Genomic DNA, 19751 nt, shown 5'->3' on the forward strand with positions numbered 1-19751 from the left:
ACAGCACCAAATGCATCAGTCGATTCAACCAGAACCCAAAATTCGAATCAAAACAAAATTTGACTCCCGAACATCTCGCTATCGACTGTCTTGAATGCACCGCGATCGCAATTGATAATGAGCGCTCTTGTAAGAGTCAAGAATTCAAAAAACGAATTTGTACGAGCTCGTGTACTCTTAGATACTTGCGCGATGGCGCACTTTGTAACGGAAAGGTTCGCAAAAAGATTGAATACGCCTATGCGATCAATAGGCGTATTGGCGGGATGACTTCAATATCAAAAAAGGCACTCGATATCTCTTTTCGGTCGCTATACAACGATTTCGAGAAAACATTAACATTTTTGACGGTTACAAAAATTGCTGATAGTATACCGAATGAGATCTTTCCTCGCGAATCGCTTAATATACCTTCGAACATTCGTTTAGCCGATCCGGAATTTCATTTGCCAAAGGCGGTCGATATGTTGATAGGGGCAGATGCCACCACGTCGTTATTATCGATCGGTCAGATTAATGTATCGAGAAAGGATTGCGAAATTTTTATGCAGAAAACGCAACTCGGCTGGGTCGTTGTGGGCGGCGCGAAAGGAACCCTCGAAACAAAAAAGGTCACGTGCAATCTAAGCGAGCTGACTGAACAAATTGCGAAATTTTGGGTCATTGAAGACAACATCAGTGCGAAGGAATCGAAACTTGCAGAGGAGTCATTGTGTGAAGCATTTTACGCGCAAACTACAACGCGAGAGTCGTCAGGGCGGTATATAGTTCGATTGCCGTTTCGCGATCGCGATCAAGGTTTTGGCGATTCACGATCAAGCGCGCTTCGGCGGTTTCACGCGTTGGAGAAAAATTTGAGATCTAATCCGATACTCGATTCAGATTATAAAAGGGTCATGAACGAGTATATTAATTTAAATCACATGTCGTTAAGCGTCGACGACGGTGAAGAGGGATACTATTTACCTCATCATGCCGTAATTAAAGATACCAGCACCACAACAAACCTACGGGTTGTTTTCGACGCATCTGCAAAATCGAACAAAGGCCTCTCATTGAACGATAAATTAATGGTCGGTCCGACGATTCAAGACAAATTGTTTGAACATCTTTTAAAGTTTCGTATGCATGCGTTTGTTCTTACGGCCGACATAGAGAAAATGTACCGACAGATAATAATTCACCCGGATGACCGTAAATTTCAACGTATCTTTTGGTACCACGAGGGTAAAATCGCTGTTTTTCAATTAAACACGGTGACATTTGGCGTCTCATCGGCACCTTTTCTCGCGATTAGGACCATTAAACAATTGGCCGACGACGAAAGCGCGAATTTCCCTCTAGCATCTCAAATTATAAAACGTGACCTTTACGTAGACGATTTACTCACCGGAGCAAATTATTTATCAGAGATATTAAAAATTCGCGATGACATAATTGCGCTTTTAAAACGCGGTCAATTTAACATTAGACAATGGGCTTCGAATCACGACCACGCGCTCGACAGCATAGATGAGAAGGTATTAGGTTCAGATCACGCTGTCGAGAACAATCCTATTCTAAAAACTCTTGGTACCGTGTGGAATTCGCGACGCGACAAAATCTTGTATAGCGTCAAACCGCTCGAGAGACCTGCTAAAAGCACAAAACGGACAATTCTTTCAGAGATAGCTAAAATTTTTGATCCCCTTGGATTACTGGGACCGATATTATTAACCGCAAAAACGATTATGCAGGTGTGTTGGAAGACTAAAATCGATTGGGACGAGTCCGTGCCTAACACGTTACACACTACGTGGACGTCATTTAGCGATCAACTTCCGCTAATTCGCGAAGTATCCGTAGACCGTCGCCTCCTTCTGGATGACCCGATAAGTATTCAATTACATGGGTTTTGTGACGCGAGCAAGGTCGGATATGGTGCGTGCTTGTATTTGCGTTCTTGTGACAGCGGCGGGCGCGTGTTAGTCCGCCTGGCATGCGCGAAATCAAGAGTAGCTCCGTTGAAAACAACGACCATTCCCAGACTAGAATTATGCGCCGCTTTAACTTTAACTCGTCTTTATCAAGAATCACGTTCGACCTTTAATTTCAAACTCGATAACATCATCTTCTGGTCAGACTCTATGATCGTAGTGCACTGGCTTAAAAAGTCGCCACAGGTTTTAAAAACCTTTGAAGCCAACCGCGTCGCTGAGATTCAGGGTATTGGCCGCGACATAGAATGGCGACACATAAACACTGAACAAAATCCGGCCGACGCTTTATCACGTGGCCAGTTGCCTGCTGAATTTCTAAAAAATAAATTATGGTTCAAGGGTCCATCGTGGTTTCAGCAGCCTGAACATCTTTGGCCTGTAAGCGCATATAAATCAATCACCGAACTCCCCGGCCTAAAGAAAAATATGTGCTTCGCGTTGAACGTCCAAACGGACATTTTTTCGAAATTCTCATCATATACGAGATTGGTACGGGTTATCGCATATTGCCGTCGAATGCGCCGCGCAAATCAATATAAAGGCGATCTTTGTACACAAGAGATCACAGAAACCGAGCGACAAATCATAAAAATTATTCAGTTCGAACAGTTCCAAAATGAAATCAATCAATTACAAAACACCGAAGATATTAAAAACTCTCGGTTGTTCAATCTGAGTCCATTCATAGATGAACACGGTTTGTTGCGTGTCGGCGGACGTTTGAAAAATGCAGACATCAGTTACGCACAAAAACACCCAATCTTGTTACCATCTCGTCATCACGTCACCGACCTCCTCATTCGCGAATCACATGAAAGAACCCTGCACGCGGGAATCCAAAACACGCTGTACACGATGCGACAGCGTTATTGGTTATTGGACGGAAGAAATCAAGTACGCAAAATCGTCCGACGGTGCGTGCGTTGCTTCCGTTTCCGACCTACCGCGATTCAGCCTAAAATGGCGGATTTGCCGAGATCGCGAGTTGAAGAAGTCGCGGTTTTCACGAACGTAGGAGTGGATTTTTGCGGGCCGTTCTTTATTAAAGAAAAGAAGAAGCGAAACAAGGTACGCCTTAAAGCATATGGTTGTATTTTCATATGCATGACTGTCAAAGCAATCCATATCGAAATCGTATCCGACTTGTCAATAGAAAGCTTTTTAGGTGCGTTAAAGCGATTCATTGGCCGTCGAGGCGTCCCAACTAACATTTATTCAGACAACGGTACGAATTTTGTAGGGGCAAGCAATCAGCTACGCGAGGCATATTCGTTATTACAATCTGACGAATTCAAAAACCAACTTAACCAATATACATTGAGCAAACAAATAACCTGGCATTTTAACCCGCCTTTGACACCTTATTTCGGAGGTATATGGGAGGCGGCTGTAAAATCATTTAAACACCACTTTAAACGCGTCGTAGGAGATCTTATGTTCACGTACGAGGAACTCACTACGTTCGCAATTGAAATAGAAGCGATTTTAAACTCCAGACCTTTGTGTCCGATTTCGTCGGATCCTAACGATCCGATTGCCCTAACACCTGCACACATTTTAATCGGCCGTCCGTTCACTATGTTACCCGAAAACGATTATTCGACTGTTCCAGAAAACCGTCTATCTACTTGGCGACTTATCACTAAGTCTCGTCAGAATTTTTGGAGACGATGGTACGTCGAATACTTAAACGAACTCCAGAAACGCCAAAAATGGCTAAAGACATGCAGCAATTTGAAACCTAATGACATGGTCATCATCATGGACAAAAATCAACCTTGCATGCGGTGGCAGTTGGGTCGGATTGTGGATGTTCATCCTGGAAGTGACGGTGCTGTCAGAGTCGCCACTGTGCGAACAGCCAATGGGACATTTCAACGAAATGCAACATTGTTATGTCCTCTACCGAATACGACATAAGTGGAGTGAAGTCACTCCATCAATATATCATGTAAAACCACTCCGTTAACATATCATGTAATTACATTTTTACACTACACATTACCGAATTCACGTTTTGTTGCTCGCATTACTCGCAACAGGGGGAGAATGTCCGAGCGTTAGTTAAAATTTAGACGGTTTATAAAACGTGCCTGATAGGGACCACCGAGGTGTTCTCTTCGGAGAACGAGATAACGTCTAGAAGTGTGAGGAGACGAAAATGTATCGCGTTCAAAAAAGTTAGTCGTCAACGAATCTCGGTCGCGATGGGTCAAACAATCATACCTTTATACCGCGTATTCGAGGTGAAACAGTTTTCTTGATTACGCAAACTTCCAATAATACACTATCAGATCGACTAAAATCTTGTCGTCAACAAACATCATTTAACGTCTCTCACGACGGCTGGACGTCTCTCTGCGCAAGAGACTCCAACGGAACCTGGTTTCCGTACCATCATAATTGGACGTCTTTTCGCACGAGAGACTCCAACGGGAACTGTTTCCCGAAAAAAACCACTATCACGCGATTAATCAATCACTGATGGGCGCCCGACCTCGTGTAGACGAAATCCTTCATAACACACGCGACACACTCACACACAAAACACATAATTCAAATTCAAGGGTTTTTTACGCCTTCGGGCTTTTACCCTTTTTTAAATAACATAATCAAGGGTTTTTTACGCCTTCGGGCTTTTTCCCTTGTTTGATACGAAAATAAACTATCACTTTTTATACCAGATTAATCTTGACGCATTATTTAATAAACCTGCTTCGATTCATCCTAAACATCCGATCAAAACGTAAAATAATTACGACAGTTCCCCGAATTTCCACCCGGCCTTATCGCTCTCGACTGTTTAGAAAACTCGAGAACCGAAACTAAAGGGGGAACGAATTCGAAGAGAGTTGAGATCGAGAGGACAGGCATTCTCGTTCCAGCCTTCGAACATCGATCATTCGAAAACGCTTCGAGTTGAACGGTTTCGATCATACAGTAGTCTATTTATTTGTCTGCTATCTATTTATCTATCTGTTTATTTATTTATTTACTCACTTATCTCAGTCTATATTATTTTATTCTATTTCATTCTATTTTATTTTATACATAGATATATAATTTTTTTTCCTGATTAACACTAATCCAACCCTCCCTGGAGATGGGGCCAGTAGAATACGTCTCCAGCGTCCTCGGCTTGTCGTAAGGTGCGACTAAAGAGGTTTCGCGCGGGTGCCCCTGGCGATAGGCAAATTTTCTTCCTGCTTGCTTATTACCCCTTCTGACGCTCTTTCTCGGGAATCGGCTCGCCACAGACCTCCGGTCACGGCCCCGCGAAGGGAGGAGATTTTGTCCAATTCGGACCTCTAATTCCCCACATTCGATAATCTGCTAATACTTCAAGCTCTGAAATCGAATTCCGATATTTAAGTATTAAATTTCGACCTCTCAATTCCGAAGTTTAAATAAAAATTTCCAACTTTCAATATGGCCTACGGACGCCTCAACTTTTACTAACGGCAACAAAATAAGAAACTAAATGCAATCCTATGTAATTCAAGAAAGTAATTATAATTTAATTCAACAACTTTAATTTCAACTTGATCCTTGATCCTTGGACCGGATTTCCATCCAATTCACAGAATTATCATGCGGACTGTCAGACGCCAAAGCCGAAACTTGAACTTTCGGACCTAATTTTCGACCCCCAATCTTAAATTTTAATTCATAATTCTCAATCGCTCCGCTTAGCGAGCCTAACTTTCGTCTCAAATGCATCTATCCTCCAGCGTATGTGCATCTCGCACCGTCCCTGTGGATCCGCTGCTGGTGCGCAGAATCTTCCAGGCTAGTCCGAAACTCGAGATGATCCCCGATCTTTCGATGAAACTTGAAACGCTCTGAGCGTGGTACTCTTACATCATCGTGGGAGTATAGATCTACCCATCCCACTTGCAGCATAGGTTTTTCTTCTCTAAGCCAACAATTTCGGAACTTCTACCTCGCGTTCACATATTCGCTCCGAGTCAGAGGTGGCTCTCCTAAAACTCGGTAGCGTAGGTCGTACTTCCAGGTAATCGGCGCTCATTTATAGGCCGCAACGTTAGAAAAGGATTCTGCAAGGATAAAGCACAGTTCCTGCAGCACTCAGCAATAATACAAAGTAGGCTGCAACGTAGTCCTCACGTCCCGAACACAAAGCTTGACCAAACAAGTCAGATAAAAGTTCACTCTGAGGTCCGGCGGCGTGGATGCACAACTTCTCGGGGGTGATCTTCGGGTCATTCAAGATCGGTATGTGGCTAAATGAGACGAAGCACCGTCGGTTTTTGAAAATAGCCTACCGTTACAGCCTTGTGGATGCACCATCTTCGCGGATGGCTGAACGTCTTTAGGCCATCCGTGACCGTTGGGGCAAGAGGGAAGCATCGTCGTGGCTTACACCGACATTCTCCAATATTGGCCAATGGGTTCGCGGGAGGTGTCGGTGGCCGGTGCGGAGTGAGGTTTTAGTGGGTATTGTGGGGTGCTGTAACGATCCAAACCAGAATTTGCATTTTTCAGAATTCGGCTAGTAAGCACCTCGTGAGTCCCACACTGGACGGGCCTACCGCTTAACCAGGAGGTGGTCTGCATACGTAAATGTATTTCCTATCTGTCAAAAAAAAAAGATGTAGTAATTATGATATTGTTATTCAATGTTCATTGATCTATTGGAAGTCATCTGTATATTACATTATATCTAATGTAGATATAGTAATAACCATATTGTTCTTATATGCACATTGATCTGTGGGAAGGGATCAGAATATTACATTATATCTAATGTATATATAGTAATATTGATATTATTATCAAATGTAGATTCATCTGTGGGAAGGAATCAGTATATTACATATCTAATGTAGATGTATTAATAATGATATTGTTACTAAATGTATATTACATATCTAAAGTAGATATGGTAATAACGACACTGTTATTATATGTACATTGATCTGTGGGAAGGGATCAGTATGTTACATTATATCTAATGTAGATATAGTAATAATGATATTGCTATTAAATGAACATTGGTCTGTGGGAACAAATCAGTATATTACATTATATCTAATGTAGATATAGTGATAATGGAATTGCTATTAAATGTACATTGGTCTGTGGGATTAAATCAGTATATTAAATTACATCTGATGTAGATATAGTAATAATGATATTGTTATTAAATGTACATTACATATCTAATGTAAATATAGTAATAACGATACTGCTATTATATTTACATTGATCTGTGGGAACGGATCAGCATATTAAATTATATCTAATGTAGATATAGTAATAATGATATTGTTATTAAACAAACATTGGTCTGTGGGAACAAATCAGAATATTAGACTATATCTAATATAGATATAGTATAAATGATATTGTTATTCAATGTACATTGATATGTGGGAAGGAATGAGTATATTACAGTAGATCTAATGTATATATAGTAATAATGATATTGTTAGTAGGAGTTTATTACATATCTAATGTAGATATAGTAATAACGATACTGTTATTATATGTACATTGATCGGTTTGATGGGGTCAGTATATTACATTATATCTAATGTAGATATAGTAATAATGATATTGTTATTAAATGTATATTACATATCTAATGTAGATATAGTAATAACGGTACTGTTATTATATGTACATTGATTTGTGGGAAGGGATTAGTATATTACATTATATCCAATGTAGATATGGTATGGACGATGTTGTTATCAAATGTACACTGATCTGTGGGAAGGGATCAGTATATTACACTATATCTAATGTAGATATAGTAACAATGATATTGTTATCAAATGCACATTGATCTGTGGGAAGGAATCAGTATATTACGTTAGATCGGATGTAGACATTGTAATAATGATATTGTTATTAAATATACATTGGTTTGCGGGATTAAATTAGTATATTAAATTACATCTGATGTAGATATAGTAATAATGATATTGTTATTAAATGTACATGACATATCTAATGCAGGTATAGTGGTCACGGTTCCGTTATTATATGTACATTGATCTGTGGGAAGGGATTAGTATATTACATTATATGTAATGTAGATATAGTAATAATGATATTGTTATCAAATCTACATTGATTTGTGGGAAGGAATCAGTATATTACATTATATCTAATGTAGATATAGAATTAATGATATTGTTATTAAATGTACATTGATCTGTGGGATGGAATCAGTATATTACATTAGATCCAATGTAGACATGGTAATAATGATACTGTTATTATATGTACATTGATCTGTGGGAAGAGAACAGTATATCAGGAGACCCGGTAGAGTCTCCACGCCAAGTAGTTTAGGCAGAAGGCTGGTCCGCCGGCAACAGCGAAACTCTACCGAGTATATTGTCCCGAAACAGAGCGTTTTGAGCGTTATGCAAAAAGTAATTTGCTGTTACAGAAAAAGTACGCCACTTAACTTCATTCTAATAACACAATCTGCTTCGGCTTGTCTTTCTCTTTCTTTTGAGCCCAATAGCACTCAATCGGTGCATTTATTTATGAGATATTAATTTTGTTTTGTATCGATAAATTTCGATCAGTTTCATTATCACCTACGTCATGGCTACGTCAGCGTGGATTACACATTTTTGCTGCTAGAGGCGCTGTTAGCGCTGTAGATTACGTTAAGCACATGCGCCGTTACTGATATTCGCGTTTGTTCAACATCATGGCGTAAGATACTCTAACACGTTAAGATCGTATTGGGACGGCGCGCGGCATCAGCCGCATCAAGGCGGCGCGTACAAAATTCAAAACGGTAGTATGTGAATCGGTCGCCTATGCATCTACATATGTATTTAACGACGCTGGGTAATCATCAAAACTGCGACAGAAATGACAATACTTTTTCAAATTATTTTGAATAAAATGTTTTCTTCACTTACTTACAAATTATAATCTTTATAAGTAATCTTCTTTATTCCATGGGAACAGAAGAGCAGTAACAATTTATTTTACTTTAAATAAAGTAAATGTTAATTATCACCACAAATTATCACAAGATTATTTCAAACATTATCCAACTGTGATCATACCTTATGAAAATAATTAACAGTCCGTCTATTTACTTTACATGCGTATCATAACCAAAGATCATCTTACTATTACACATGTAAAATACTTTCTGTAACCACGACGTCTTTCCGTTGCTTGCCATAACTTTAGGAATATTGCTGAGCAATTACATATACAGTGTAAAAATATTTTTTAACAAAAAAAATCCGACTTCGAAATTCACTAAAAAGTGTAAAATAATTACTATTTCATTTATACCCGTATTCCACAGCTATTAATAAAATCTACTTAATCGTTAAATAGGATACTAAATACATTTCAACCTTTTCGGAGGCGGCGCAAAATTAAAAACTTTTCTTCTACTAGGAAGATCCTAGTTTAGGCGTCGGCAACCTGTGACAAATAACCCATTTGATAAGTTCAAGTAAACAATATTCAACGGGAATCAACATACCCATTGCCGATTAACTATACTGCATATAATTTTTTTCTTTGAAAAATAATATGAATTTCATTGTATCGTGTATTTTTACCATGTCATCATCGCTTATCAGTTATCGTACGTCATATATTTCTGTCCACTATTTATATGATCGGAAAGTAAGAAGCAAGCTGTAGAGGGGAATAACACACGTTATTAAAAATCTCCCTAGACCTAGTGAGCTGCGCGAATTAAGTATGGTCTCTCGTGAAATGCAGTATCATGTACTGTGCGTTGCAGCTAAGTTGCGGTCCAATCAAATTCGTTGACCTGCCTCCAGTCACACATATTATGTTTATTGGCTGAGGCCCTTACATCCACAAATCTATCGCGTGACGAACGTCGCCAAGGACAGACATTGAAACAGAATGAGATGAAGCGATAGCGAGCGGCGAGTTGAATGTATTGGCGTAGAGGTAGATTCGGAGTTTACATTATTAAGAAAACAGGAGAGGTTTTACACTTTCCATCATATAATTTCCATAAATTTTGCATAATAACAACTGTTGTCAAGAACGAGTATTATAAAAAATCCATTAATATCCTGAAAAAATCGCATGTTTATGTAGCTAAATGTATCTTCCGCAAATATGGAAATTTTACGCCTATGCAATCTGGCCGCTCACTTCTCAAGTTACGGGCTCCTGGAAGGGATTAGGTGGAGCGAACGGACAGTCCCCTTGCCCCACTGTCGGTTCAGTTTGTAGGTGCTTAGCAACTTAGCTGCAACGCATAGTACATCAGAAGTGCTAACGACTTCTGATACAATCGTTACAATTACAAATGTTTTCTGCCGTATCTGTAACGTTTCGAACTTGTTTTCTTACGGCTTATTAATTATCAAGTTTGCCATACCGCAATCAAATCGTTATTGGCAGCATCGTTTGTTCGAGTATTTTTAATTTTGCGCCTCCTCCGAAAACTTTGAAATGTATTTGATATCCTATTTAACGATTAAGCAGATATTATTAATAGCTATGGAATATTGGTATAAATGAAATAGAAATTATTTTACACTTTTAGTGCATTTCGAAATCGGATGTTTTTTTTGTTAAAAATTATTTTATTTCACACTTTTTAGTGGAACCAGTAGTATTTGTAGGATAGTATAAGGTGATTTTAGATTTCTGTTGCTTAGCTAATAACCATAAACCGAAAAAAAATTGACCGAATTTAAGTTGTTAATAAACAACAAATTTCATAAATTTTTGCAAGTGGGATCATCGCGGATATACCCCCTACTAAATGTGAAACGTTTCATCGCTATCGGTACATTCCCTGCAGCATAAACGCCGGACGATATAAATGAAGTATTACGTATTTTTCGATAAAAGTCGTTAGGAATGAAAAAATACAAAAATTCTTTTGCGGGACCAATTAGAAGATATACTCTACAAGATGCAAAATTTTCGATCTGACTGGTTCATCCGTCTCGCGGTAATCGGTGAAAAATGTAAACCAAGCATTACGTTCTTGCAAAAAAATCGTTAGCAATGAAAAAATCCAAAAAGCCTTTCGGACGGGATCAAGTGGGAGATATACTCTACAAGATGCAAGAAGCTTCGTTCCGATTGGTCTATCCGTCTCGGAGTAATCGGCGAACGTACGGCGCACGTACATGAAATAGTACGTTTTTCTGCAATAAAAAGCGTTCGGAATGAAAAAATATAAAATGTTTTTTTAACGGGACCAATCTGGACACATACTTTAGAAGATCCAAAAGGTTTCGTTCCGATTAGTTCATCCGTTTCGGAATAATCGGCGAACATACATTTAGAAAAAAAAGTCGTTAGGAATGAAAAAATGCAAAATGTTTTTTTAACGGGACCAATCGGGAGACATACTCTACAAGATGCAAAAGGTTTCGTTCCGATTGGTCCATCCATCTCGGAGTAATCGGCGAACAAAGCCAGAGAAAAAGAGAAAAAATTTACTGATCGAATTGAGTATCCTCTTCCTTTTCAACGTCGGATAAAAATGAGAAATACTTGGAATCATTGGCAGTATGAAATTTGTGGGTAGATTTATTTCACGCTAGCTTTTATCCAGAGTTCGTTTTGGTGTTTTTACGGAACAAGATATTGCCACACTACAATCGAGGACAATTCCTGTTCACTCTGAACGTAGTGAAGGCAGATTAAATGAATTATGCAATTATGTCCAAAATTTCCCGTTTGACGCAATTTGTGTATTTCCTACGCGTTACATGTGCGATGTATTTAATACAGCCATGCTTACAACAATTAACAGCGAAGAAGTGAAACTAGTGTCACGCGACACTCTTGATTGTGTTGAATATTTAAAGAAACGTGTGCACAAACTCTCAGATAAATACGAGGAGGATAATTCGCAAACAGCTGGCATACATAGAATTATCACTGTCAAACTTGGTGCCAAGGTGATCTTAAGGCGTAATATAGATGTTACATTGGGCCTCGTAAACGGTACTATTGGAGAAATTGTTGGATTCTTACGAGCACCGGATAGTGAAGACATCAACACAGTGCAGTTTCGATTATCAACAGGTACTGTGCATTCGTTACAAAGAATTACTTCCAAGTTTGAAATAATGGATAAAGCTTATGTCCTTCGATATCAATTTCCAATATCTCTCAGTTATGGAATCACCATTCACAAATGCTAGGGATTAAGCGTAATCCCGTAGTTAATACTATATCTACATTGGATATAATGTAATATACTAATCCCTTCCCACAGATCAATGTACATATAATAACAGTATCGTTATTACAATATCTACATTAGATATGTAATATACATTTAATAACAATATCATTATTACTATATCTACACTGGATCTGATGTCATATACTGATTCCTTCCCACAGATCAATGCACAGATAGTAGCAGTATGGTCATCACTATATCTACATTAGATATGTAATAAACATTTGATAACAATATCTGTTTCGAGGGGAACGAGGGGGAGCCGGGGTAGAGGTCGCCCACAAAAAACCCAACACCAATAGACAGATGAACGAGGTAGTCTTGAATAGGTCAATTTATTAAAAACCAGATTTTTCTAAATTAACACTTGGTTGTGGGAAGCCGTCACTCCGATGCGAATCGTATCGCGTGTTCCAAATAGTACAGAGGTTTGTTTTTCGGCTATCCACTCACGATTCACGCCGAAACGAAGCGTTCACCGGTTAACGAGGTGACCGACGTACTTGTGGAGTCCGGACGGGTTCTGGAACGCGGTCTATCCGCGAGGACGAGGAATTCGAAGCCGCGGGACGCCACGTGGCGTCGTCGAGGTTATCCGTACACAATCGCTCCCGTTGCGTTGTGTGGAGATCGTATTCTGAGGTGCAATAACCGATAATTAGTGCCCGAGGTGACGAGGTGTCGTTCGAGGATGTATTCCGTCGTTCAAACGTTCACAAAACCACTCTAAATTTTACCGAGATACGTAACGTGATGTCGCTTGTAACGAAACAAAACTCAATATGGCTACGCGGTACGCGTCGCTCCCACCAGGAATTTAGTTCGCGAAAAAGAACGCGCGGCGGCAGCACCTCCCGGACGGGCCCCGCGTGACGAGAAGACCATTTATACGCGCGTTCACGCAACATAACCCGCCCGCCTTCGACAACCTCGTCGTCGAACCATGAGGAGAGGAGACCTTGGCTTCGTCGTTGGTTGGTAGCACCGTTAGCTTCGTGATGGGCCGCTGTAGAGTGGAGGAGGCCGTCTTGAGGGTGACCACCCGGGTGAGTCCGTCCTACCCTGTGTGTAGTTGAAGAATTCTGGCGAGGGGCCACTTCGTGGGGGTAGTCGCTCACCCGTGAGGAGCACCAACGAGCCCACCTTCAGCTCATGCGAGGGATGGTGCCACTTAGAGATGGTCTGATAATTGTGGAGACACTCAGCTGCCCAGCGCGTCCAAAAATGCTGCACCTTCTGCTGGATAAGCTGCCAGCGGGATAACCGGCAGGATGCTAGTAAGGTGAGAGAGGGTTCAGAAACAGAGGTGAGAGCGTCTCCAGTGAGGAAGTGTCCAGGTGTCAGAGTGGAGGAGTCTTCAGGATCCTCAGTGAGGGGGCAGAGGGGTTGAGAGTTGAGGATAGCTTCTACCTGAGTTAGTAGGGTGGTGAGCTCTTCGAAAGTGAGGAGCGTGTCTCCGATGGTCCGCCTGAGGTGATGCTTGACGGAGCGGACGGCGGCTTCCCATTTTCCCCCGAAATGGGGGACTGCTGGAGGGTTGAACTCCCATTTGGTCCCGTCGTTGGCTAGCCGTCCTGCCAGCTCGTGGAGCTCCTTCGAGGCAGAGGAGAACAGACGTCGCAACTATGCGTCGGCGCCTTGAAAATTGGTGCCGCAATCGCTGAATAATGTCTGGCAGATGCCACGACGGCTGACGAATCTCCGATAGGCAGCGAGGAACCCGTCTGAGGAGTAATCCGAGACCAGCTCGAGGTGGACGGCAGAGGTGGCAAAGCACACGAAGAGGGCAATCCAGCCCTTGAAGGTTTTCGCTCCTCTCCCCTTCCATGTGCGGCGGAACACCGGTCCAGCGTAGTCCACGCCGGTGTTGAGGAAAGCCCTTGCTGGTGTGATCCGTGCGGGAGGTAACTGGCCCATTAGTTGAGCTGCTCGTAGGCCCCGGAACCGTGCGCATCTCACGCACCGGAGGATGTGTGCCCTCACCGGGGTACGACCGCCTAAAATCCAGTAGGATCGCCTGAGGTAGGCCAGTGTAGCTTGAGTACCGCCGTTAAGGGTACGCAGGTGAGCGTCCTTGATGAGGAGATCGGCCAAGATCGATTCCCGGGGAAGGATCGCCGGATGTCGAGCGTCAGAGTCCAGAGGTGCATGCTGAAGTCGGCCTCCAACTCGGAGGATGCCATCACGGTCAACAAAGGCGGTCAATCGAGAGAGAGGATCTGCTCGAGGGAGGGTTCCGCCCTGGAGGAGAGTCCGTAGCTCAGAGGAGAAGTGAAAGCCTTGAGTGGCTCGGATGAGGGAGAACTGTGCACGTGCGAGGTCCTTTGGAGAGAGAGGATTTTTCAATGAGGTAATCGCCGGAAGCACGCGGCCGCCCTGTGGCACGTTGCAACAACCCTGAGGAGTCTTATGAGGAATAAGTTGCAGGAGGAAAGGGTGTTGTTCCACGGTGGCAACGTGGGTTACCTGAGGTCTTTCTTCCGTGGCTGCGTCTGGATGAGGAGTTGATTGTCCCGTCGGTCACTCATGAGGAGGTGCCTTCAACCAGTCCGGTCCCGCCCACCACAGAGTGCGAGTTTTCACCTGGGTCGGTGTTAGACCCCGAGAGGCGCAGTCCGCAGGGTTGTCGCGCCTTGAGATGAATTTGCAACGGGCACCAGGTACGGCGTCCTGAATTGCACCGACTCTATTTCGAACAAATTCCTTTCATCGTGAGGGGTGATGGCTGATCTAAGTCAGCGCTACCGCGGAGTCCATCCAGAGGTGCACCGGTGCCGAGGAAAGCTCAAGGGTATCCCGTACATACCTCGCAAACTTTGCGAGGAGGAGGGCGGCCGTCAATTCTAGCCGAGGAATGGTAAGCCTCTTGAGGTAAGACCTAATTGAGTAAGACCACCTTGGTCTTGGCGCAAACTAGCGATAGGATCGCCGGCGAGGTGGAGGACGAAATCCGAAGATATACAACGACGGCCAACGCTTGTTGTGAGGCGTCTGAGAACCCGTGGATCTCCACTCGAGCTTGCGGGGTGAGGTTGAGCCACCGTGGAATGTGGAGGTCCGCAAGGTCCTGTAGTTCTGTTCTGAAGGTTGTCCAGCGGAGACCCGTGGAGCGAGGGAGTGGTTCGTCCCATCCAAGCTGTGCAAGCCTAAGCTCCTGAAGGAGAATCTTCGCCCGTATTGTGAGGGGTGCGAACAGCCGTGCGACTTCCGAGAGGATGGTTCGTTTCGTCACTGCATCTCGAAAGGTCCGTGCAGCGGAGAACCAGAAGTGATCCGCCAGAGGTTGCCAAGATAAGCCCAAAATCTTGGTGGTGAGGTCGGAGAATACCAAGGTCGAGCTTGAGGTGTCGCCGTCTCCGGAGATGACCTTGAGGAGCTCTGGACGGTTGCTGGTCCATTTTTGAAGAGAGACCCCGCCCGCCATGCAGAGCTGGGTCAGCTGAACCGCGACTGCCTCGGCTTCCTTGGCTGTGTCGCCTCCTCCGAGAATGTCATCCACGTAGCGTTCCTTGAAGAGTGGAGGCACAGCGAGGGGGTACCGGTGACCTTCATCGTGCACGAGTTGCAGCAGCGCCCTTGCCGCCAAGAATGGAGCTGATCGCGTACCGTAGGTGACCGTGGTCAATTGGTAGCTGACCGTCTGCCCTTGAGGGTCCGACCAGAGGATGCGTTGGAGGTCCCAATCAGCTGGATGTACAGCAACCTGCCGAAACATCTTTACGATGTCCGTGGTGAACACGTACCGGAACCGTCTAAACCGCAAGAGGACGTCCGAAATATCTAATTGTAGTTTCGCACGAGGTCGTTGAGGGAAGTCCCGGATGAGGTGGCGCTGGAGCCGTTGAATACGACCCTCAATTTCTGCTGCGAACCCTTAGAGGTTAAAACTCCGTGATGTGGGAGGTAGAAGATCGTGGAGGTGCCCAACGAGGATTCCGAGGCTGGTTGCATATGTCCGAGGTCTTCGTACTCCTACAGGAACTCCTTGTAGAGGCGTCCGAAAGCCTAATTGGCCGTACAGCGCCGTTAAATCCCTCGAAGACCTCGAAGAGCCGTCTTGTAAGAGTCCCCGAGGTGAGTCCGAGGAGGAGTCTCGAGAATGGGTGCGAGAGAAGGGTGCCTCGCATTCTTGCTCTTCCGGAGTGAGAGCGTGCGAGGGTTTCGAGGGAACCTCTTCTTGAATCCAAAAATTAGTGAGGAGCTCGTGGAGCTCATAATCAGCTGCTCCGTGGAGAGCTACCTTCTCTCCGTGAGGCGGTCCGGTGACGAGGGGCCCGAGAACTACCCATCCGAAGATTGTAGCGAGGGCGATCGGCGCGGTCTGGTCAGCCTTGACCATTTCCGGCAAGAGGAGCTGGCCGAACACATCGGCTCCCAAAATGATATCGATAGGACCGGGAACGAGGAAGTCCGGATCAGAAAGTTGCAATCCTGAAAGATGAGGTAACCGGAATGAGGAAGCCTGTACAGACGGAAGCGTGGCGGTGACCCGAGGCAGAACATGAGCCCCGACTGGCAGCGAATTGTCTGAATGTAGGGGCCGCAGGTTGATGGATACCACTCCGCGCGTCCGACCGCAACTCCTCTCTGCGATGCCCAGGAGGGGCAACTATGGTGGTCTCTTACGTAATTGAAGAAGAGCAACTAACCTTTCCGAGATGAATGAAAGTTCCGAACCGGAGTCCAGGAGCATCCTAACCGGATGCGTTCGGCCCTAAGGTGCGACGAGGAGAGCCCTGGAGGTAGCGAGGAGTACCGTTGATTGGAGGAGAGCCGATGGAGGTTGTTCGTCCTGGAGGAGTCACCCCGAATGCGGAGGAGAGGCCTCATTCAGGTGGTGGTCCGCCGATGAGCCTGGATCTTCAAGTGAGGCATCCTTCACCGAGGTGTCCGCGGCAGCCTGGTTGACGGCGGCGTGGTGAGCCATGGCCCGAGGGACGGCCGGAACAGGAGTACCGGAGGGAATACCAGGCCAACCACTGTCCTTTGGGCGGTCTTCCATGGGGTGAGCCGGGATGTGAATGAGGATGTGGTGTTTATTGCCACACGTGCGGCACCGTTGTTCGCTGCGGCAGTTCAGGGCACCGTGCCGGCCAAGACAGTTGTAACAGAGGCGATACTGCACTGCCACTTTGCGACGCTTGAACACCGGGAGGCCGAGGAATTCCGGGCAGTCTGTGATGTAATGCCGCTTCCCACACATATCACACAATCCATCCTTGTAGTTGGGAGGGAGCTCGGAGGTGTGAAGAGCTCGGACGGCTGGAGTAGCAGGTGGACGTGAGGGAGTCCGTGCGAAGGCAAGAGGGGGCTTAGAGGGGGCCGGCTGGCGCCCGACGGTGGTTGGAGCCCGTGAGGTGGTTGCTTCGTCACGGCAGAGCTCGAGGGTCTCCCGCGCTCAGGCTCGTCCCGTGAGGAAGCCCTGGAGGTCCTTCCAGGAGGGATGATCCGTTTGCTGCCCGAGGTGGTTCTCCCAGGCCTCACGGGTGAGGGGATCCAGGCGGCGTACGATGAGGTGTACCAGCATGACATCCCAGTGTTCGACCGGGACGGAGAGACCCTTGAGGGAGTCCAGTGCCTCCATAGCTTCGGAGATGAGCCCGTTGAGCGCCTGGGATGAACGAGGAGGAAGAGGTGTGCTGTTGACGAGGCGTTCAACCTGGGCGGAGATGAGGAGTCGCCGATTCTCATAACGCCGTGTGAGGGACTCCCAAGCCTGAGTGAAGGTCTCGCCGCTGACTGGGATGCTTGCGACGAGGCGGGCCGCTTCACCGGAGAGGCTGGACTTGAGGTAGAACATCTTCTCTACTGGCTCGAGATCCTAGCAGTCACCCACCATCGTTGAGAAGAGGTCCGAGAAGGGTCGCCACTCCTTGTAACTTCCAGAGAACGTCGGCAGCTGGATCTTTGGCAGGGCGCGTCGCACCCTCAAACAAAACTCAATATGGCTACGCGGTACACGTCGCTCCCACCAGGAATTTAGTTCGCGAAAAAGAACGCGCGGCGGCAGCACCTCCCAGACGGGCCCCGCGTGACCAGGAGACCCTTTATACGCGCGTTCACGCAACAATATCATTATTACTATATCTACAATAGATATAATGTAATATACTGATCCCTTCCCACAGATCAATGTACAGATAATAACAGTATCGTTACTACTATATCTGCATTAGATATAATGTAATATACTGATTTATTCCCACAGACCAATGTACATTTAATAACAATATCATTACGACTATATCTCCATTAGATATAATGTAATGTACTGATCCCTTTCCACAGATCAATGTACATATAATAACAGAATCGTTATTACTATATCTGCATTAGATATAATGTGATATACTAATCCCTTTCCACACATCAATGTACATATAATAACAGTATCGTTGTTACTATGTCTATATTAGATATAATGTAATATACTGATTCCTTCCCACAGATCAATGTACATTTCATATCAATATCATTATTACTATATCTACATTAGATACAATGTAATATACTGGTCCCTTCCCACATATCAATGTAGATTTAATAACAGTATAGTTATTACTATATCTACATTAGATATGCAATATACATTTAATAACAATATCATTATTACTATATCTACATATCTACTATATCTATATGTGTTAAATGTATATTACATATCTAATGCAGATATAGTAATAATGATATTGTTACTACATGTACATTGATCTGTAGGAAGTAATCAGTATATTAGATTATATCCATTGTACATATAGTAATAGTGATATTGTTATTAAATGTATATTACATATCAAGCGCAGATACAGTAGCAATGCTGTTGTTATTAAATGTACAATGAACTGTAAGAAGGTATAAGTATATTTCATTACATCTTATGTGGATATGGTTATAATGATATTGTTATTGTAACGACCCAGAGTGAGTACGTCACTGCACCGTCTTGTAGGGAGAGCGGTTCCCTTAGAAGGCGACCCGTAATCAGTGTGTTAGGGATTATAGGTTCGTGTGGTGTGCCGCTAAGGAGTGAAATCCAAACACTAATGTGCTAGAACTAATGGAAGTTTGTCTATTCAAGAATGTAAAGTAAGTGAAAATTAATTGAAATATAATATAAAACAAAATTGCTAGTATTACAGTAAGTACGGCTAGAAATAGGAATACAATAAGACATTATAATTTGTTCGCCCTAGATTGGGAATACAATAAGAAATATGTAATTAGTAGTTAATATATGTAAATAGAAACTAATGATTAGTATTAGTAATAAATTGTAAGAATTAACGATAATAATTGATAGCGCTGACGCGAACGTGGCTTAGTCTTCTATTACAGTCAATACTCTGTTTAATTTCATTAATGACTATGGAAACTGAATTCCAGAGGTTTGTGCAAAACTATTGGATTCAAGTTAACCTTTCCTATAGGTCGCAATCGGTTTCTGGTAATACCAGAACTGTGTTAGACGCAGGCCGTCTCAAGGAGCTCGGCTCCTCGCTAGCTCTTTACACTTGAGTGTTGGCTTAGCGTAACACCTGTGTAACACGTTGCGTACCGTGGAT

At 43.7% G+C, this 19751-nt stretch overlaps 2 protein-coding genes across 2 annotated transcripts; one reads left to right on the forward strand and one right to left on the reverse strand.

Annotated features, from left to right (window-relative positions):
* Window positions 1-266: 266 nt before the first annotated feature.
* Window positions 267-14448, forward strand: LOC123988154. Its single transcript, XM_046287194.1, has 4 exons — window positions 267-2357; window positions 3592-3652; window positions 11730-12026; window positions 14201-14448. Exons 1-4 carry the CDS (start codon window positions 267-269, stop codon window positions 14446-14448), a joined length of 2697 nt encoding a protein of 898 aa, XP_046143150.1.
* Window positions 14449-15067: 619 nt separating this feature from the next.
* Window positions 15068-15904, reverse strand: LOC114881661. Its single transcript, XM_029198506.2, has one exon. It carries the CDS (start codon window positions 15902-15904, stop codon window positions 15068-15070), a length of 837 nt encoding a protein of 278 aa, XP_029054339.1.
* Window positions 15905-19751: the final 3847 nt, after the last annotated feature.

Source organism: Osmia bicornis, chromosome 9 (genome assembly GCF_907164935.1).
Source record: "Osmia bicornis bicornis chromosome 9, iOsmBic2.1, whole genome shotgun sequence".
Taxonomy (NCBI): Eukaryota; Metazoa; Arthropoda; class Insecta; order Hymenoptera; family Megachilidae; genus Osmia; species Osmia bicornis.

Bases quoted from the DNA above. Each gene is read 5' to 3' on its own strand.
- LOC114881661 (XM_029198506.2), bottom strand. From the start codon at position 15,904: ATGTTTCGGCAGGTTGCTGTACATCCAGCTGATTGGGACCTCCAACGC.
- LOC123988154 (XM_046287194.1), top strand. From the start codon at position 267: ATGACTTCAATATCAAAAAAGGCACTCGATATCTCTTTTCGGTCGCTA. The intron at 2,358-3,591 runs GTAAGCGCATAT...CGACTGTTCCAG, and splicing joins AGCCTGAACATCTTTGGCCT to AAAACCGTCTATCTACTTGG. The intron at 12,027-14,200 runs GTACTGTGCATT...AAAATCCAGTAG, and splicing joins GCAGTTTCGATTATCAACAG to GATCGCCTGAGGTAGGCCAG.